The sequence below is a fragment of the Danio aesculapii genome, chromosome 24, assembly GCF_903798145.1.
Source record: "Danio aesculapii chromosome 24, fDanAes4.1, whole genome shotgun sequence".
Lineage (NCBI taxonomy): Eukaryota > Metazoa > Chordata > Actinopteri > Cypriniformes > Danionidae > Danio > Danio aesculapii.
Window position 1 is genome coordinate 3,523,157 of NC_079458.1, and position 19,976 is coordinate 3,543,132.

The window sequence follows — 19,976 nt, forward strand, 5'->3', positions numbered from 1 at the left end:
TTTATTAGGTACACCTTACTAGTACCGGGTTGGACCCTCTTTTTTCTTCAGATCTGCCTTAGATTTAACAAGCTCCTGGAAATATTCCTCAGAGATTTTGCTCCATGTTGACATGATAGCATCACGCAGTTGCTGCAGATTTGTCGGCTGCACATCCATGATGCCAATCTCCCGTTCCACCACATCCCAAAGGTGCTCTATTGGATTGACATCTGGTGACTGTGGAGGCCATTTGAGTATATTGAACTCATTGTCATGTTCAAGAAACCAGTCTGAGATGATTCACGCTTTATGATATGTCGCGTTAACCTGCTGAAAGTAGCCATCAGAAAATGGGTACACCGTGGTCATAAAAGGATGGACATGGTCAGCTTATAAACCTGAGCAATACTCAGGCAGGCTGTGGCGTTGACACTATGCTCAATTGGTACTAATGTGCCAAGAAAGTATCCCCCACTACATTATTCCTGAACCATCGATACAAGGCAATCCAAGGCATGCTTTCAATTTGTTGATGCCAAATTCTGACCCTACCATCCGAATGTCAAGACTCATCAGACCAGGCAACGTTTCTCCAATCTTCTATTGTCCAGTTTTGGTGAGCCTGTGTGAATTGTAGCTTCAGTTTCCTGTTCTTACCTGACAGGAGTAGCACCCGGTGTGGTCTTCTGCTGCTGTAGCCCATATGCCTCAAGGTTAGACGTGTTGTGTGTTCAGAGATGCTCTTCTTCAGGTTGTAATGAGTGCTTATTTGAGTTACTGTTGCCTTTCTATCAGCTGGAACCAGTCTGGCCTCTGGCATCAATAAGGCATTTGCACCCACAGAACTGCCGCTCAGTGGATATTTTCTCTTTTTCAGACCATTGTCTGTAAACCCTAGAGATGGTTGTGCATGAAAATCCCAGTCTGGCACCAACAACCATGCCACGTTCAAAGTCACTTAAATCCCCTTTCTTCCCCATTCTAATGCTCGGTTTGAACTGCAGCAGATCGTCCTGACCATGTCTACATGCCTAAATGCATTGAGTTGCTGCCATGGGATTGGCTGATTAGAAAATTGCGTTAACGAGCAGTTGGAAAGGTGTACCTAATAAAGTGGCCAGGGAGTTAAAGTTTTCAAAAAAAAAAACATTTAAATTGTCATCTTAATCACTCATCAATTGTCTTTTCCTGTGTAATTTATTTTTTTTAGGGCCGAATCCAAAATGACTCAACAGATTCCAGACCCTCATCCTCTGATTGCACGGAAATACAGCACATCATGTTCGTCTCCACCGAGCGCAGCACGGCGTCTCTACAGGAACCTGTCGGGAAAATTCAGAACGGCAAACCTGGTTCTAGACGATACGACGCTCCCGGGACAGTCAGACAAAGAGCAATCACACAAAACCACCATGGTGAGATACAAACACTTTTGCAAGAGCTGCAGGAACTTGACATACACAGCAGGAACCGATGTAGACTCAGATATCTGTTAAAATAGGATATTGAATTTGTTTTGACACAATGAGACTGTTGGACTGACACATAAAGCAATCAGTTACAGTTGATAATGATACTAAAGACCCAGTAATGAAACATCAAGACCTTTTTTCCTTTTTAAAAATCAAGGCTTAAAAGATCTATTTGCTGCTCATGCAGAGTGTCTTGATCTTAGAAATCGTAGATATTTGTAACAAAAAGGAGGCTAGAATAACAATAAAAGCAATACATATTTAATTGTGCTGTTTATTTACCAAGATGTAGCTTTTTTTTGTTTAGTAGAATATTACAGAGGTGGCACGGTGGCTCAGTGGTTAGCACTGTTGCCTCACAGCAAGAAGCTCACTGGTTTAAGTCCCAGCTGGGTCAATTGGCATTTCTGTGTGGAGTTTGCATGTTCTCCCCGTGTTGGCGTGGGCTTCCTCCAGGTGCTCCAGTTTCCCCCGCAGTCCCAACACATGTGCTATAGGTGAATTGAATAAACTAAATTGGCCGTAGTGTATGAGTGTGTGTGAATGTATGAGTGTTTCCAAGTACTGTGTTGTGGCTGGAAGAGCATCCGCTGCATAAAATATATGTTGGAATAATTGGCAGTTCATTCCGCTGTGGTGACTCCTGATAAATAAGGGATTAAGCTGAAGGAAAATGAGTGAAAATATTACAGAATTTATTTTAGCTGAAATCGTGGTCATTGCTGATTCATATATAATACAAGTCAACATCCACTTGAAAGCGTAAAAAAACCATGCAGGTAAATCAAAATTAATATCTGTGGTTCCTGATGATATATTGAGTACTTATGAAGCAATACAATCAGTCTATGAAAGAAGCTCACCATTATTTATAACATTATTAGCTTTATTGCACAGCCTGGGCAAACGGCAGACAGATCAGTTCATTTCATTAGAGCTTGTGTTTATTTTTTGCTCTCAAAGTGCTGATAACTGTTGATACTTTGTGTATTTTACAAATCCCCAAATACCACAGTATTAGGTTCATGTCAAAAGATGTGGCTTCAGATGAAGGGAGCCTATGGAGACTACAGTGTTTATTTGTGTATCCTAAAACTCCACATTTATAATACCTGTGTTATAATACCTGACGGCTGATTCTCACTCAGGGCTGTTTATCCTAATGAGGGAGAGATGGTCACTGATGGCTGGGGCTTTACCCCTCTGATGACCTGTACAAAGAGAGACACAAATGAATCTACAAGTAGGCGTGGCCAACCATCACCGTTTTGTTCACACGTCATCACACCAACCAGGGGCTACCAAATAAGGGCAAAGAGGCGGAGCGTGAGCGAAGCTATAGACTCCTGCTAGCATTTTGTTTAGACTGGCTTTTCTTTGGGAGAAATGCGTAATACTTCATTACCTGCGCTCACTTGTGTTCTGACCACATGTGCTTGGTTGTGTACTTTATCAATAAAGTTTTTAGTCTATTAAAAACACTGTTGTAATTCATTGAGCCACTAAGCTTTGTTTTTTCTACAGGAGTAAAACGTGAATTACTTCCAAACACTTCAAATATTGTCTGTGTTAGTAAATGTAAGGCTATTTATGAAGTCCAGGCATAACTCTGTATGACAACGTTTCAGACGACTGTTCTAGAGCCTACAGCTAATCAATCTGTCAGATTCCGGAGTGCATTACAGGTCTAAAGAACATTATACATTATTTTAAATAAAACAAATACGTTTCTAGATATGGTATGCACAGTGCTCAGTATATATAAGTACACTCCTCACAGATCTATCTTCTGAATTCATATTTTTCATAGGAAGCTATACAATATTATATTGGTGCATATACATGAGATTAGTCAGCACTGAAGCCAAATCTGGAGCTCATCTAACAAAATAACTTATGATAACGGTCCAAAAACTAGTACATTCACATTTATATGTTATAGAAAAATATTAAATACAAATAAAAAAAAGGTTAAAAAATCAAGAGTAGCAAAAAATTTGGTTGAAATTTTGTAGGTTGTAATTTTTTTTTGTAATATTTTGCTTGAATTTAATTGTATTTTCTTTCAAATCTAAATATGTTTGGTGACTAAAAGATCATTTTTTATAAATATATCTGTTTAATAAATCTGTTTTGTATAAATGCACCAAAATACATTGCCTAAATTCACTGAGAAATGAATAAAATATTCATCTTCAAAATGGGCTGTACTCAGTTATGCTGAGCATATCATCATTTCACTCACCTGGGAAATGGAGGCCACTTCGCTGGTTTGTGAGCACAATTTAATGCACACAGCATGCCATATTATCTGATAATTAAAGGAAATACTTCCAAAATTCAAATGACTGTGTAAAGCCACATAATACAAAACAAAAATACGATATATTTGCAGAGTTCAGTAGCAAATCAGCTGAGGTGATGTGAAGGCAACCAACGAGACCTACAGTTGAAGGCAGAATTATTAGCCCCCTTGTTTATTTTTTCCCCAATTTCTGTTTAACGAAGAGAAGATTGTTTTTCAACACATTACTAAACATAATAGTTTTAATAACTCATTTCTAATAACTGATTTATTTTATCTTTGCCATGATGACAGTAAATAATATTTGACTAGATCTTTTTCAAGACACTTCTATACAGCTTAAAGTGACATTTAAATGCTTAACTGGGTCAATTGGGTTAATTAGGCAGGTTAGGGTAATTAGGCAGATCAGTGTATAACGGTGGTTTGTTCTGTAGACTATTGAAAAACAAAATGACTTAAAGGGGCTAATAATTTTGACCTTAAAATGGTTTTAAAAAAAATTAAAACTGTTTTTATTCTAGCCTAAATAAAACAAATAAGACTTTCTCCTGAAGAAAAAATATTATCAGACATACTGTGTGGCAGCACTGTGTGAATATGGTCAGCATCCAATGGTAAAAATAATAAACAATTATGAAAACAGTCTGCAGAAACAATATGACTGATATTCTCTCATTGTACATGTCATCAGAGGGGAAAATCCCCTGCCATCAGTGCCCATCTCTCCCTCATAGCAAATTCAAAGGGGGGCTTATAATTTTGATTTAATCTGAAGCTGTCACTCAAGTGGCCACGCGCTTAATTATGCAGACCTAATATAAAAGAAACGAACGAGTTATAAAAAATTATATACACCAAAATCTCTTTTTGTAGCAGGCTGTAAACATCTTTTTTTCTGCTGTACAATTTGGCCATTTTTACATTGGGGTCAATAGAAACGTCCTTTATTATGGAGCCAGGCCTAGCGGGATTTCGATGAATGGCAGTTTCAGTTACTTCCGTATTAGCTTCACGAGGGAGAGTGGGAGGTTGCCGCTTTGTTTAATCCCCTTATGAAAGTGTTTTTCGCATAATAGGTCCCCTTTAAATCTTGAATGGCCTGACAGTGTGTAAATTTCAAGAAAATATTTCCAGGCAGCTAAAGAAATTGTACCTCAAACACCCTATACTATGATCAAAAATGACATCGATGTTTCATGCATGTGTGTTTGCAGTTTTACAGCTTGCATGCATGTGTTAGCATGGATTTCTCCAACTCTGTGTGTGCTTAGTTCCAGGGTAACGAGGCTCTGTTTGAAGCGGTGGAGCATCAGGAGCTGGACGTGGTGGAGTCTCTGCTGAACACCTTCAGTCTGGAGGAGCTGGACTTGAACACACCCAACAGCGAAGGCCTGCTGCCGCTCGACATCGCCATCATGACCAATAATGTGCCCATGGCCAAACTGCTGCTGAGAGCCGGGGCCAAAGAGAGTCCCCACTGTGAGTACACGCTCACTGTGATCAAACGAGCTCCACTTTATGATTCATAAACCATACATCTACAGATGTCGGCCACATGCTGTACATTATAATAAAGTAGTAGTGGCTGATTGCTGCAGTGGTGCGGCGGCGGCAGTAACGTGATGCGGTATGCCACACCACTGATCAAAACATAATGGCACTTTCTCTGACACTGTATATAGTTATCGTTTTTATGTTTGGGAATGTCCAGGTCATAATTCATAGATAAGAAAGTCAGAATTATTAGCCCTCCTGAATATGTTTTTCCCGATTTCTCTTTAGTGGAAAGATGATTATTTTCAACACATTTAATAACTCATTTATAATAACTAAATTCTTTTATCTTTGCCATGATGGAAGCACATAATATTTGACTAGATATTTTTCAAGGTACTAATATTTAGCTTAAAGTGACATATAAAGGCTTAACTAGGTATATTAGGCAAGTTATGATAGTTAGGCAGTCATTGCATTGTAAAACAGTGGTTTACAGAACAGACGATTGAAAAAAATATTGCTTAAACAGGCTAATAATGTTGACCTTAAAATGGTTTTAAAAAAGTCTAAACAGCCCATAAAAAACAAATAAGACTTTCTCCAGAAGAAAAAATATTATAGGAAATACTGTGAAAAATTCCTTGCTCTGTCAAACATAGTTTGGGAAATATTGGAAAAAGACAAAAGAATTCCATGGGAGGGCACATGATTTTGACTTCTGTATATATTTTTTGCATTAATTATGTAGCTTCCTGATTTTATAACATTCATTTTAATTTAAATTAGAATTCAAATTAATTTGTTTAATCATTTTGTTGTAGCATGGTGCTGTTTGCTGCACTCATGATAATTTATGCTGAATATTAAAATAATGAATATTCAATCATTTCAGTATTTGCCATGCATAGTGCAATGTTTTATTTTGCAGTGAAGTGTTTAGGATAACAAGTAATATGACTAAAAAAACGATCAAATATATCAAATTGAGGTATTTTAGGTATTTTATAGAAATTAATTAGGTTTAAAATCTATTCATAATTTTTATGCTAAAGAGCAAAAATTGTTTGTTTATCTAAATATACGTTAAATAGTTATCCTTTTCATGTTTCGGAATATCCAATTATTTTTTAAATCATATTGTACTGTGGTAGTATTTGCTGTACTCATCGTAATTTATGCTGAATATTAAAATAATAATTATTAAATATGTTAAATATTAGTCATGCATAGTATTGAAAATTTAAGGTAATATCTGATTGTCATTTTTGATAACTATTTAGCATAACAAGTCTTATGCGTTTTTTTAATTCATTTGCTTATAGAATATAGAATTTGTTCATATTAGGTATTTTATCGGAAGTAAATTACATTTAAAATCCATTCATAATTGTTATGTTAAAGAGCAAAATATGCTTGTTTAGCTAAATATACTTTATATAGTTATCATTTTTATGTTTGGGAATGTCCAGGTCATATTTCATCCATTTTTTGTTGCAGTAATTAAGCAGCTTTCTGCTCTTATAACTGTAATTTTAAATTAAATTATTATTATTTTTAAAATCATATTGTTGTACTGTGCTAGTATTTGATGTACTTGTCACAATTTATGCTGAGTATTAAAATAATAATTATTAAATATTTTAAATATTAGCCATGGAGTGCATTTTTTATTGAGAATTTAAGGTGAAATATGATTGTCATTTTTGATAACTGTTTGGGATAACAAGTAATATGACTATGCTTTTTTTATTCATTTGCTTATATCGAATTTGTTCATATTAGGTATTTTACCGCAATTAAATTACATTTAAAATCCATTCATAATTGTTATGCTAAAGAGCAAAAATGCTTGTTTAGCTAAATATACTTTATATAGTTATCATTTTTATGTTTGGGAATGTCCAGGTCATATTTCATCCATTTTTGTTGCAGTAATTAAGCAGCTTTCTGTAATTTTGTAATTTTAATTCAACTGTAATTGTTTTACTGTTGTACTATTTGCTGTACTCATTCTAATTTATTCTGAATATTAAAATAATAATTAAAAATATTAGCCATGCATAGTGCAATTTGTATTGAAAAATTGACATTAAATATGAGTTTAATTTTTGATAACTATTTAAGATAACAAGTAATATGACTATGCTTTTTTATTCATTTGCTTATATCGAATTTGTTCGTATTAGGTATTTTACCATAATTAGATTACATTTAAAATCCATTCATAATTTTTATGCTAAAGCAGGGGTGTCCAAACTCGGTCCTGGAGGGCCGGTGTCCTGCAGATTTTAGCTCCAACTTGCCTCAACACACCTGCACGGATGTTTCTAGAAAGCCTAGTAAGTGCTTGATTAGCTAGCCCAGGTGTGTCTGATTGGGGTTGGAACTAAACTTTGCAGGACACCGGCCCTCCAGGACCGAGCTTGGACATGCCTGTGCTAAAGAGTAGTTAATTTGGCGAAAAGCAATTGAGCTAAATTCTTGTTTTTGCTTTGTTTAGCTAAAGTTAAAAATGCATTAACAAGTTCTCATTTCCCTTTTCTAAATAAGAAAGAAAACTAGTCAAAACACACACACACATCGCCGTATGTGATGTATGTAGCGTTTTTACAATCTTAGCCTTTGTCTCAAATTTCTCATATCTTTATTTCTCAATATTTGAGCAGGTGTTTGTTCTTCTCTAGTTTTAAGTCTTGAAGGTCGAGCTGGTCACCTGGCCTCTCTAGTGCAAGAGGCGGAGCATCGTATAGCAGAGCTGGCTGCTCAGGTGACAGGGGAGGAGCCCGGAGAGAGGGAGGAGTCAAACAGAGAGAGGCAGCTGAAAACATGGGAATGGAAGCTCCGCCTCTATAAGCGCATGCAGACGGGATACACACATGCCAGTGAGTAGTTACACACACACATCTGAGTTTACACCAGCTGCACATGACACCGGGTGTGTGTTTCTTTTAATTTCAGGTCCTCCCGAACCTCCCAGTGACGTACATCTGTGTGTCAGCAGTGGAACCAGTCTTAGAGTTTACTTCCAAGAGCCTTTATGTCACAATTCGGCTGTTATAACCAAATACCGCGGTAAGTGAGGGAGGATTCTATCAACAAAACACTTGAACACACTAGCTGGTGAGCAACAGCCAAATAGTAAATATGTTTCACACATTTGTGATGACACGGCTGAGAAATAAAAATATCACATATCCACGTTGCCAGATTCGCACTTTCAGCGACACCCAGTGTTATTTTAGTATTGTCTTGTTTTTATTAAGATTTTGATTGGCTTTTGTTATTTAGATTTTAGTAGCATTTTTAGATTTACATTTATATTTATCAATGCTTTCATCCAAAGCAGAAAATCATTTTTAAGACAATTACTTCATTTGTGTTTTTTTAAATACTACCTAAAAAAATCCATAAACAAAAAGTTCATATTTATATCTTTTTTAATTATATATTAGGATATAATAATATATTACATTATATGTCAGTTTTACATTTGTTTTATTTACAGGATATTGGTAGTCTAATTTTATTTTTTTTTACAGTTACAGCTTTATTTCAATTGACAACAATGTTTTAAACTAGTACACTACCTGACAAAAGTCTTGTCGGCTATGTAAGTTTTAGAAAGAGCAAATAATAACTTGAGTTCTATTTGATCATTTGGTATCAGAAGTGGCTTATATGAAAGGCAAAGGCCTCTAGATTACGCTTATTTGAGCACAATAAAATATGATCATGCCTTGATTTTGAATGATTTCATTAGGACAGTAAGATCTGACTTTGCTTAGACAAAAGTCTTGTCACCTTACAGAAATAATGTCCAGTATAGAATATGTCATCATGCTGCAGTGGAAACAGAATGAATATTGTGTCTGACTCCATCATGAGCTTGGAGGACTGCATCCATACATCTCTGCAATGACTCTAATCACTGATTAATAAAGTCATCTGGAATGCCAAAGAAAGCGTTCTTGCAGGACTCCCAGAGTTCATCAAGATTCTTTGGATTCATCTTCAACGCCTCCTCCTTCATCTTACCACTGACATGCTCAATAATGTTTATGTCTGGTGACTGGGCTGGCCAATCCTGGAGCACCTTGACATTCTTTGCTTTCAGGATCTTTGATGTGGAGGCTGAAGTATGAGAAGCGCTATCCTGCTGAAGAATTTGCCCTCTCCTGTGATTTGTAATGTAATGGCAGCACAAATGTCTTGATACCTCAGGCTGTTGATGTTGCCATCCACTCTGCAGATCTCTCACACACCCCCATACTGAATATAACCCCAAACCATGATTTTTCCTTCACCAAACTTGACTGATTTCTGTGAGAATCTTGAGTCCATGTGGGTTCCAGTAGGTCTTCTGCAGTATCTGTGATGATTGGGATGCAGTTCAACAGATGATTTATGGGAAAAATCGACCTTCTGCCACTTTTCAAATGATCAACTAGAAGTCAAGTTATTATTTGTTGCTCTTACAACTGGGATCCACGACAAGACTTTTGTCAGGTAGTGTATTAGCAAACTTAAGCCATTCTATAAATCTGCTGGTCAGACCTGTGAACCAAAACACTGGTTTAAATTCCTTCATTTGAACATTTGTTTGAATCTAGATATATTTTGCGATCCAAGGATGCCATACAAAACAAGTGGTTTAGGTTGAAGTTGCATAATTCATGAGTAGTAGCCTAGAACTAGTAGACTAGTCAGTGCAACTCCTGCTAAATTCCTGCTTTCCTTATGTGCGTCTCAGTGAGCTGGAGCAATGTTTCTTCATTTAGCCCTTTGCTGGGTGAGACGGTCATTGAAGACGTGACTCAACTCCAGTATGACATCACGGGACTTACTGCGGTTAGTATCCAGAGGAGAATTTACTACAAAGTGTAGCTCAGCTAGTAAACACCAAGAACTTTGTGTTAGCCTGTGTTAAATACAGCATCAGTCACAGATCTGTCTCTTGTTTCAGGGCACAGGCTGTTATGTCCAGGTCTCAGCATATAATATGAAGGGATGGAGTTCACCTCAGATATCAGAACCTGCTTGTGCTACACCCTCCAGTGAGTACACACACAAACATACACACACACACATGTTGGTTTTGGTGGTTTATGAGGACTTTGTATGAGACGTATTGTGTTTTATATTTTAAAAATGCATATTATATGCCTAACCCTAACACTAGCCCGAAACCCACGCCTCACAGGAAACCTGGGGTCTGTTCTTCATACCTCGCTTAAATAATCTAAGATGATTTGTCAGATCCTGGATCTTTTAATCTTGATAACTGATCTCTGGCTAATTTTGTTCTTCAAACAAGTTCGCGAATCAAATTAAAATGTCTGGATAAATTGATCTGAGATCGCTGTGTGTGTTGTGAAGGACAGATCTATCGATCCTCGAAATCATGATCAGCAATCCAACGATTGGCTGACGACACAACAGCGTGATGACATCATGTGATTATTATTCAATTATTCATGTGAGTAAAATGACATACAATTAGCAGTAAACGGTTTGTTAAATATGACACGCAGTATATTTGTTTTGACTTTTCACATTTGTTATGAGCTGCAGGTTTTACACTTACATGTGTCAAGAGTATTCATCATCTATTTCAATGCTAATCAGTGTATTTAGTTCTACATTTAGAGAAGATTTTCTTTATTACAGTAGCCTAGGCCTACTCAAGCCTTTTAATCAGCGTAAGGAATAACTGTATAATGAATTTTGCATCAAAAAAGCATTTAGATATTGGTAAAGGTGTGTGCAACTTTTGCGAAGCATCAAATCCCTGGCATATTAGCGGTCAAAACACATGCATGACTGCATAAATTATTATGTTTTTTTTAAAAAGTCGAATATTGTGCTTGTACGCGTTTGAATCTAAAAAGTTCAAATCAATAAATTTCCAGGTGGCGGTCTTTGCACTTTTATTTTGGAGTGCAGATGGCATTAGTTTTATTAATATATATATTTTTTAACTTTACATATATATATATATATATATATATATATATATATATATATATATATATATATATATATATATAGTTTAAAAATATATTTACTATTTTCCCAAGTTAATATAACTACTGTAAGAAAATATCAGCGTTTGGTTCATACTTTCAGTATTATCTTAGCTTAAACCGACCCGATCTAATCCTGTTTATATGAAATGAACCTGCTCCCTAGCAGGTTTGAGCTACCAGAACTGTTGCTATGACAACAAGTCTCCGATGAGTTTTGAAGAACTAAACGATCCTGGATCGTGTCAAATCATCAATATCCAAATCCAGCTAATTGAGTAATCCACGTACGAAGAACGGAGCCCTGGATGTCAAAAGACCCAATAAAGTATGATATAAGCATTTAGAATTATGAGGACACAATGGATGTCCTCATAAACAACCTCAACAAGTCATCATACACATGTCATTATACAAGTTTGTGTCCTCATAAACCACTAAAACCAGCACACACCTACATACAACAACAACAACAACAACAAAAAGAACAGATGATACATAATGTGTGTGTGACAGTGTGTCTGTCTGTTTTTGTCTGGCGTTATTTTTGTGTTTTTATGTTTGCAAGGACAAGTCCAACTTTTCTCTCAAATATTTTAATGCTCTTTTACGTCGAGAGAAAGAGAGAGAGTGTGTGTGTGTGTGTTTTGAGCATGCTAATTTCAATGTGTGTTTGTGTTTTCCATTTCGACTCCCTCTGGAAATATTTGCATGTCTGTGAGAGGCTGTAAAGTTGCAGACAGAACGGCTCTTATACAGCAGCTCAAGCACACACACAAACACACACACTTGTTGTCTCCCTCTGCAGTTCACACTCACACGCACACACCACTTTACAGGCAAACGCAGAAATGATTTGAACACAATTTTTCTAATTCACATCATGTTTGCGTCCCTTTTTTCCCCCCATCGCTCTTTCTCTGTCATAACACACACACACACACACACACACACGCACATGCTCTCGGTGAGGTTAGCCAGGCTGAAGAGAGGCTCTGTGTTAGACATTCCGGGAATAGAGTGTCCATGTTTTCCCTGCTTCCTCGGGAACCGGCCTGCAACCAACACACCATCAGAACATCATCCTGTTTACCTGCAGTGTCTGTGAGTGTGTGCTTGATGGAGTGATATAAGAGAAAACTGAATGATTTACTGCATTAATAAAGAAACACTCCACTTTTGGGGGGGGGGAATATATGCATTTTTAAACTCCTCTAGATATAAACAGTTGAGTTTTACCATTTTTGAATCTATTTAGCTAATCTCCGGGTTTGGCAGGAGAACTTTTAGCTTAGCTTAGCATAAATCATTGAATCAGATTAGACTGTTAGCATCTCACTGAAAAATGACTGAACAGTTGTGATAATTTTCCCCAAACCGTGAGACCAGTGTAGGTTCACACCTGTAGTCAGCACTGTTACATTAACTGACTGATTCCGAGGTTGCGTATGAAGGGCGACCATCGATGCATAGCTTTAATGGAAATGAATGACCCTGGTAACACAAACAACACCCTTGCAACTACATAGCAACACTCTTCACTCCACCCAAAATACCTAAGTAACCAGTGCTTGAAAGTGATTTGAAGTGCACTACGAAGTGATTTGAAGCGTGTCACATTTCGATATGCATCTGTTGTTTTCGTTTCTGCAGGTTGGAGGGAGGTGGATGGTCTTCCCCCCCGCCAGCAGGGTCTGAAAGAGGCGTTAGAGCAACTCCTGGGGCAAATTAAAGGGGCGCACCGCCACTGCGCATGCCACGGTAAACACTCACTTACTGAATGAAACACCTCCTCATTCACGGCGAGCCGCAGCCACCGCGACCACAAACATTTAAGCGCTTTAAAACAAATGTGGAGTTAATATTTCAGAGGGGCTGAGCCGGTCTCCAGGGGGCGACTCCGGGGGTCTTGTTTGTTGTTTTTAGGGCATCGGGGCTGAGGATTTATTTTAGTGTGACTTAACGGGGATAAATCTGAAACACACTCACATACTCTATGAGCAAATCACCGCCTGCTCCGAACACTGATCATTAAACTCTAATTAAAGTATAAAAGGGCCTTCAGAGTCACAATCTTCACTCTGTTCACACTGCTCAGAGTGATCTATGAGGCTCTTTTGTTGGTCCAAGCCGACACACACCAACACTCACAGCATAATGGCTAATTTTAGGTACTGGGCTTGGTTAAGAAAGATACTACACTAAAAAATGGACTGAAAATGGTATATTATGATGTACATTGGATAACACACAGTAGCAATAACATTTTTATATGGTAGATTTAGGGTATATTTACTCTTTTGGCATTAAAAAAATAGTCAGTTGGCATTAAAAAACTAATCAGAATTTACTGCTGGCTTACAATAGGGCTGACATATGCATTTGTAGAGGTTTTCTGTCAAATCTTTTGGAGGACAGTATTCATTAAGGTTTGCAGTAGTCAGCTGACAATATTTACACCATTATTTAATGCTCATAAAAACAACTCTATCTATTTTGTACTTAAAATAGGTTAATTAGGTTAACTAGGCAAGTTAGGGTAATTAGGCAATTATTGTATAATGATGATTTGTTCTGTAGACAGTCGGAAAACAAAATTTGCTTAAAGGGGCTAATAATTTTGACCTTAAAATGGATTTTAAATAATTAAAAACTGCTTTTATTCTAGCCAAAATAAAACAAATAAGAAGAAAGAAGAAAAAAAATGATCAGACATGCTGTGAATATTTCCTTGCTCTGTTAAACATAATTTAGGAAATATTTAAAAAAGAAAAAAAATTTAAAGAGGGGTGAATACTTCTGACTTCAACTGTATATTTCATATACAAAACATATTTCACATTCATTCATTTCACAAAAGAATGCATCAGTACACCCTCTGAAAGGAAACGGTCATGTTTTATCATTGCAATTAAACGAATAAGGCATTTTAACAACCTAAACAAACAAAAATAAATAAATAATCACCATTTTGCTCCTTTAATGTAGTTTCAGCAACCTGAAAACATCAAGAAAAATCAGGAAAGCAAAAAACTTGTCTGTCTTTTTGCATTCTTAACATGGCTTCATTTCTTGGTGATTTCAGCATTCATACTTAAATCGTTACAGAATTTTGGACAAGAAATGCAGCATGTCCATCTGCTTGTTTTCACAGATGTGTGTTGTCGAAACTACAATGCCTAATGTAGTGCTGAAAAGTGTTTGTGTGCCATACAAAGATGCTTTTGTATTAAAGCATTCATTTGTCACAAACCTTTATGATATGTATGCTGTGATATGCGCATTTGTGGTATTTCAATCATTTTTTTCATTCATTCATTACCTTTTTGGCTTAGTCCCTTTATTAATCTGGGGTCGCCACAGCGGAATGAACCGCCAACTTATCCAGCATATGTTTTACGCTGCGGATGCCCTTCCAGCTGCAACCAATCACTGGGAAACATCCATACACACTCATTCACATACACTATGGATAATTTAGCTTACCCAGTTCACCTGTACCTCATGTTTTTTGACTGGTGAGGGAAACCGGAGCACCTGGAGGAAACCCACGCGAACATGGGGAGAACATGCGAACTTCACACAGAAATGCCAACTGACCCCGCCGGGGCTCAAACCAGCAACCTTCTTGCTCCGATTGTGCCACCCACTGCGCCACCATGCTACCCTTCAATAATTTTTATGCATCGCAAATAATAAAATATTGTAAATGCGTATAGCGACATATACAAATTGCGCATTTGCGATATTTTAGTAAATTGCGATATATCGAAATATTGCAAATGCGCGTATATGATATTTCGATAATTTAGATATATTTCTGTTGATATGTATATTGCAATTTGTGCATTTGCGGTATTTCGATCATTTCAATACATCGCAAATGTGCATATTTTTTGTATAATGTATAATTTTGATACATCGCAATTTATCGGACTATTGCAAATGCTCATTTCGCCATATACAATGTACACAAATGCAATAATTTGTCATATATATATATATTTAGATATTGCAAATATGCTTGTGATATTTAGATAATTCTGACATATTGCTATTGATATGTATTATGTAATTCGCGTAATTGCGGTATTTCGGTCATTTTGATATATCGCAAATTGTTAAATTATTGCAAATGCACATATTTTTTGTATTATGTATGTGTGAGGTATTATCAAAATATCCTAAATGCGCATATTGACATGAAATGCGCATTTGTGATATTTCAATAATTTGCGATATATAGAAATATCCCAAATGCGCATGTGATTTTCGATAATTTTGATATTTTGCTATTGGTATGTGTATTGCGTTTGCATATTTCCTTTATATTTTGATAATTTGAATATATTGCAAATTATTGAAATTCCACAAATGCTCATATCACAATAAATGACGTGCATTTGAGATATTTTAATAAATAACGTTATAGAAATATATCTCAAATGTGCATATGTGATAATTTTGGTAAATTGCTATTGATATGTATATTGCGATTTGCGTTTTTATTGTATAATGCACATATAATTTATGATTTCTATACATCGCAAATTATGGAAAAAATATGCGCACTTGTGATATTTCAATAATTTGCGGTATATTGAAATATTGCAAATGCACATTTATGATATTTCAATAATTTCGATGTATTGCTATTGATATGTATATTGTGTTTTGCACATTTGCAATATATTTTGATCATTTAGATATATCGCAAATTATGGAAATTTTGTAAATGCACATATCACAATAAATGATATCTGCATTTGAGATATTTTGATAATTTATGATATATCAAAAATATCGCAAATGCGCATATGTGATCATTTTAATACATTGCTATTGATATGTATATATTGCGATTTGTGCATTTACATTTGATGTCACAAATTTGCATATTTTTAGTATAGTTTATATATAATGTCTGATTTCTATAGATCGCAAATTATTAAAATATCAACATGTACAATATACGCAATTGTGATATTTCAATAATTTGCGATATTTCGATAATTTCGAGATTTTGCTGTTAATTTGTATATTGCGTTTTGCACATTTGCAATATATTTCAATAATTTCGATATATCGCAAATTAGGAAAATCTTACAAACGCACCTATTGCAATATATGATATGTGCATTTGAGATATTTAGACAATTTACGATTAATCAAAATATCGCAAATGCACATATGCAATATTTCAATTCATTTCGATTTAACAAAATATTGCAAATGCGCATATGTGACATTTCTGTAATTTTGATGCATTGCTGTTGATGAGTATTTTGCGATTTGCACAATATCAAAACATTTGTCATTATCGGAATATTGCATATGCGATATTTCGATAATTTCTATGTATTACTATTGATATGTATATTACATTTTACACTTTTGCAATATATTTTGATAATTTCGAAGTTTTGCAAATGTGCATATCGCAGAATATGATCTGTGCATTTGAGAGATTTTGATAATTTGTGATGAATTGAAATATTGCAAATATGCATTATCGAAATTATCAATAATTTCTCTGTATCAAAATATCACAAATGTGCATGTGTTATTTCGGTAATTTCGATATATTACTATTGATATGTATATTGAATTTTGCATATTTGCATTATAGTTCTATAATTTCGAATTATCAAAAATTATTACAAATATTACAAATGTGCATATTGCAATATATGATATCTGCATTTGAGATATTTTGATCATTTGTGATATATCAAAATATCGCAAATGCACTTATGCAATATTTCAATAATTTCTCTATCCAAATATTGCAAATGTGCATGTGTAATTCTGGCAATTTTTATATATTGCTATTAATATGTATGTTGCGATTTGAACATTATCAAAACATTTGTCATTATCAAAATATTGCAAATGCACTTATGCAATATTACAATAATTTCGATGTAGCAAAATATTGCAGATGCACATATGTGATATTTCTGTAATTTTGATATATTGCTGTTGATATGAATATTAATATTTGCACATTATCGAAACATTTGTCATTATCAAAATATCACAAATGCATTTATGCAGTACTTCAATAATTTCGATATATTGCGCAGCCCTACTAGTGAATCTAATACAGAACCATACAAAGCAGCTAAGCTAAAGCTTGAGAAAAGACTCCTCTGTTTCTTTTGTGTTTCCGTTTTCTCTGTGTGTAGAACAAATTAAAGCCACGTCGAACACCAGAAAACACTCTGTCTCAAAAAGTCTGCGGCATCTCTTCCAGCCCACCAGCAAATTTGTCAAAAACCTGAAAAGGTGAGAGAAGACAGCATGAGAAAGTAGCTGTTGCAGTATTGATGCTCTCTGCATTCTCCATGACTCCTCTCTCTTCTGGCCCGCAGAGGTCTTTATCTGGCCTGTATATTTTATAAAGATGAAAACGTTCTGGTGACTCCAGAGGATCAGCTGCCGGTTGTAGAGGTGGACGATTCCTTCAGCTGTCACGCACAGGATTTACTCTGGTTCACAAAGGTAATGAAGTGGATCAATGGAACGTTTGCTGATGCACATGAAATAACTCTGTTAAACCTTCTTCCAATAATAAATCAAAGCATTCGTACCTGTCTGCTTCACTGAGCTGCGTTGTCTGTAGTTTAATTTTAGTTTGAAGTCATGTTTTGTTTAAACGTCCAATGAAATTAGATGTTAGTATAAGTATTGTTTGTTTTATCTATAAGCTAGTGCGTACCAAAGCAGTGCCAAAATTCATATTTAGAAGATATAATACTGATATAAGCATGTAAAGCATGTAGTTTGTCACTTCCACCTAAATGGACCTCATGAAATCTTGACCAATCAAATGCTCTCTAGTGTCTGACATTCCCCGCCGTCTTCAAGACGCTTCTCATTTGATGCGCTTGAGCTTAACCACTTTCACTAACAGAGTGGTGATAAAACAAAACACCATTGGCTGTTTTTTTAAAAGGGGAGGAGCTGCTCTTTGTCCCGCCCTCTCGTTGTGTTTCGGTTGAGATTACGGCAAACATTGAATAAAAATGCACATTTCAAAACACTTCACGAGACCTTTAAGTATAATTTTGTTTAAGTGTAAACTTTTAATATAATAAAACAAACGATCGTTAAAAATTATTTAATAATTGACTTGTTTTTAAAATGAATTTACTGTTAAATCACTAATAATTATTAATCACCTCCATAAAATGTTTGTGTACTGTATATTTATTGTATAAATATATATAAATACACACATGCATGTGCATATTTAAATAAATATTTATTTAAATTAATATATGATACAAATTATACGGAATTATAAATACTTATGTAAATATTTAAAAACTGATATATGTGTGTATATTTAATCATTTATTCATTTATTTTTCTTCAGCCACAGCAGAATGAACCGGCCAACTTATCCAGAATAATTTTTTATGCAGTGGATGCCCTTCCAGCTGTAACATATCGCTGGGAAACACCCATACACACACACATTCACATCACACATGCACTATGGTCAATTTAATTTATTCAATTCCCCTATAGCGCATGTGTTTGGACTTTGGGGGAAACCGGAGCACTCGGAGGAAACCCACGCCAAAATGGGGAGAACATGCAAACTCCACACAGAAACGACAACTGGCCCGGCTGGCACTCAAACCAGTGACCTTCTTGCTATGAGGTGACAGTGCTACCCACTGAGCCACCGTGTATATTTATACATACATAAAAATATTAGACCACACACACATGTAAAAAAGAAGTTATTTTCTGGGTTCCATTAATCAATATTAATCATTTGACAATTCTAAATTTGTGTTTAACCAGTTACCTAAACCTAATTAACCTCTTTAAATGTCACTTTAAGCTGAACATTTACAGCTTGTGAAATATCCTGTGCTGTCATCATGGCGAATGCAAAATAAATGACTTATTAGAAATTAATTAATTCTCATCTAACTATTATTAGAAAATCTTTTCTCCATTTAACACCTTTTGGGAAATATTTGGAAAGAACAAAATTTCACAGGAAGGTTCAGGCTGCACCATTTGTTCAAATGAATCAGTTGCAGACACTCATTCACTCACTGCTTTATATGTTCTTAAAGCTCCTGTGAAAATTAAAAAGTGTCAGCATATTAGTTTTAAGCATATCTGTTAGTTACTGTGCACCATAATGCACAATTTAGAAGATATAAGCATCCAAAGTTAGCAGTTTGTCATTTTCTCCTAAGTAGATCAACGTTTTTTTGGCGTCACCTCATACTTCAGTCTCTTATCAAATCTTCTGACCAATCAAATGCTCTCTAGTATCCAACATGCTTCTCCTCCTTCTCATTTGCTTTTTATTTGATGTGCTTGAGCTCAACCTCTATCACTGGCAGAGCGTTGATTAAAAGCAACTCTATTGGCTGTTTTTTAAAGAGGAGGAGCTAATATATGTCCCTCCCTGTCTTCATTTGAGATTATGTCAAACATAAAAACAAATGCACATATGAAAGGATTTCACTTGTTTTCAGGTGTGTCACCTGTGGGAGGAGCTGAGCTGGATGCAGCAGTGTATCAGTCCCGCTCATGCATGCAGCTCCTGCACACTTCAGACCCGCCTCAAACTGCTGCAGGCGGCAGCGCAACTACAGGTGAATCAACTGCACGCTACCACAACAGGCTAAAGCAGACAGAAGAACGTTCTGGAGTTTATAG

At 35.6% G+C, this 19,976-nt stretch overlaps 1 protein-coding gene across 1 annotated transcript in view; it reads left to right on the forward strand.

Moving 5' to 3' along the window:
• LOC130218595 (ankyrin repeat and fibronectin type-III domain-containing protein 1) overlaps positions 1–19,976 on the forward strand; it is a 173,625-nt gene that overhangs the window by 129,971 nt on the left and 23,678 nt on the right. The window contains exons 7-16 of the mRNA XM_056450830.1: positions 1,193–1,397; positions 5,034–5,241; positions 7,944–8,141; positions 8,218–8,331; positions 10,010–10,107; positions 10,223–10,313; positions 12,936–13,043; positions 17,471–17,570; positions 17,657–17,786; positions 19,793–19,912. Of these exons, the coding sequence (XP_056306805.1) occupies positions 1,193–1,397; positions 5,034–5,241; positions 7,944–8,141; positions 8,218–8,331; positions 10,010–10,107; positions 10,223–10,313; positions 12,936–13,043; positions 17,471–17,570; positions 17,657–17,786; positions 19,793–19,912 (1,372 nt within the window). The remainder of the gene's footprint in view (positions 1–1,192; positions 1,398–5,033; positions 5,242–7,943; positions 8,142–8,217; positions 8,332–10,009; positions 10,108–10,222; positions 10,314–12,935; positions 13,044–17,470; positions 17,571–17,656; positions 17,787–19,792; positions 19,913–19,976) is intronic.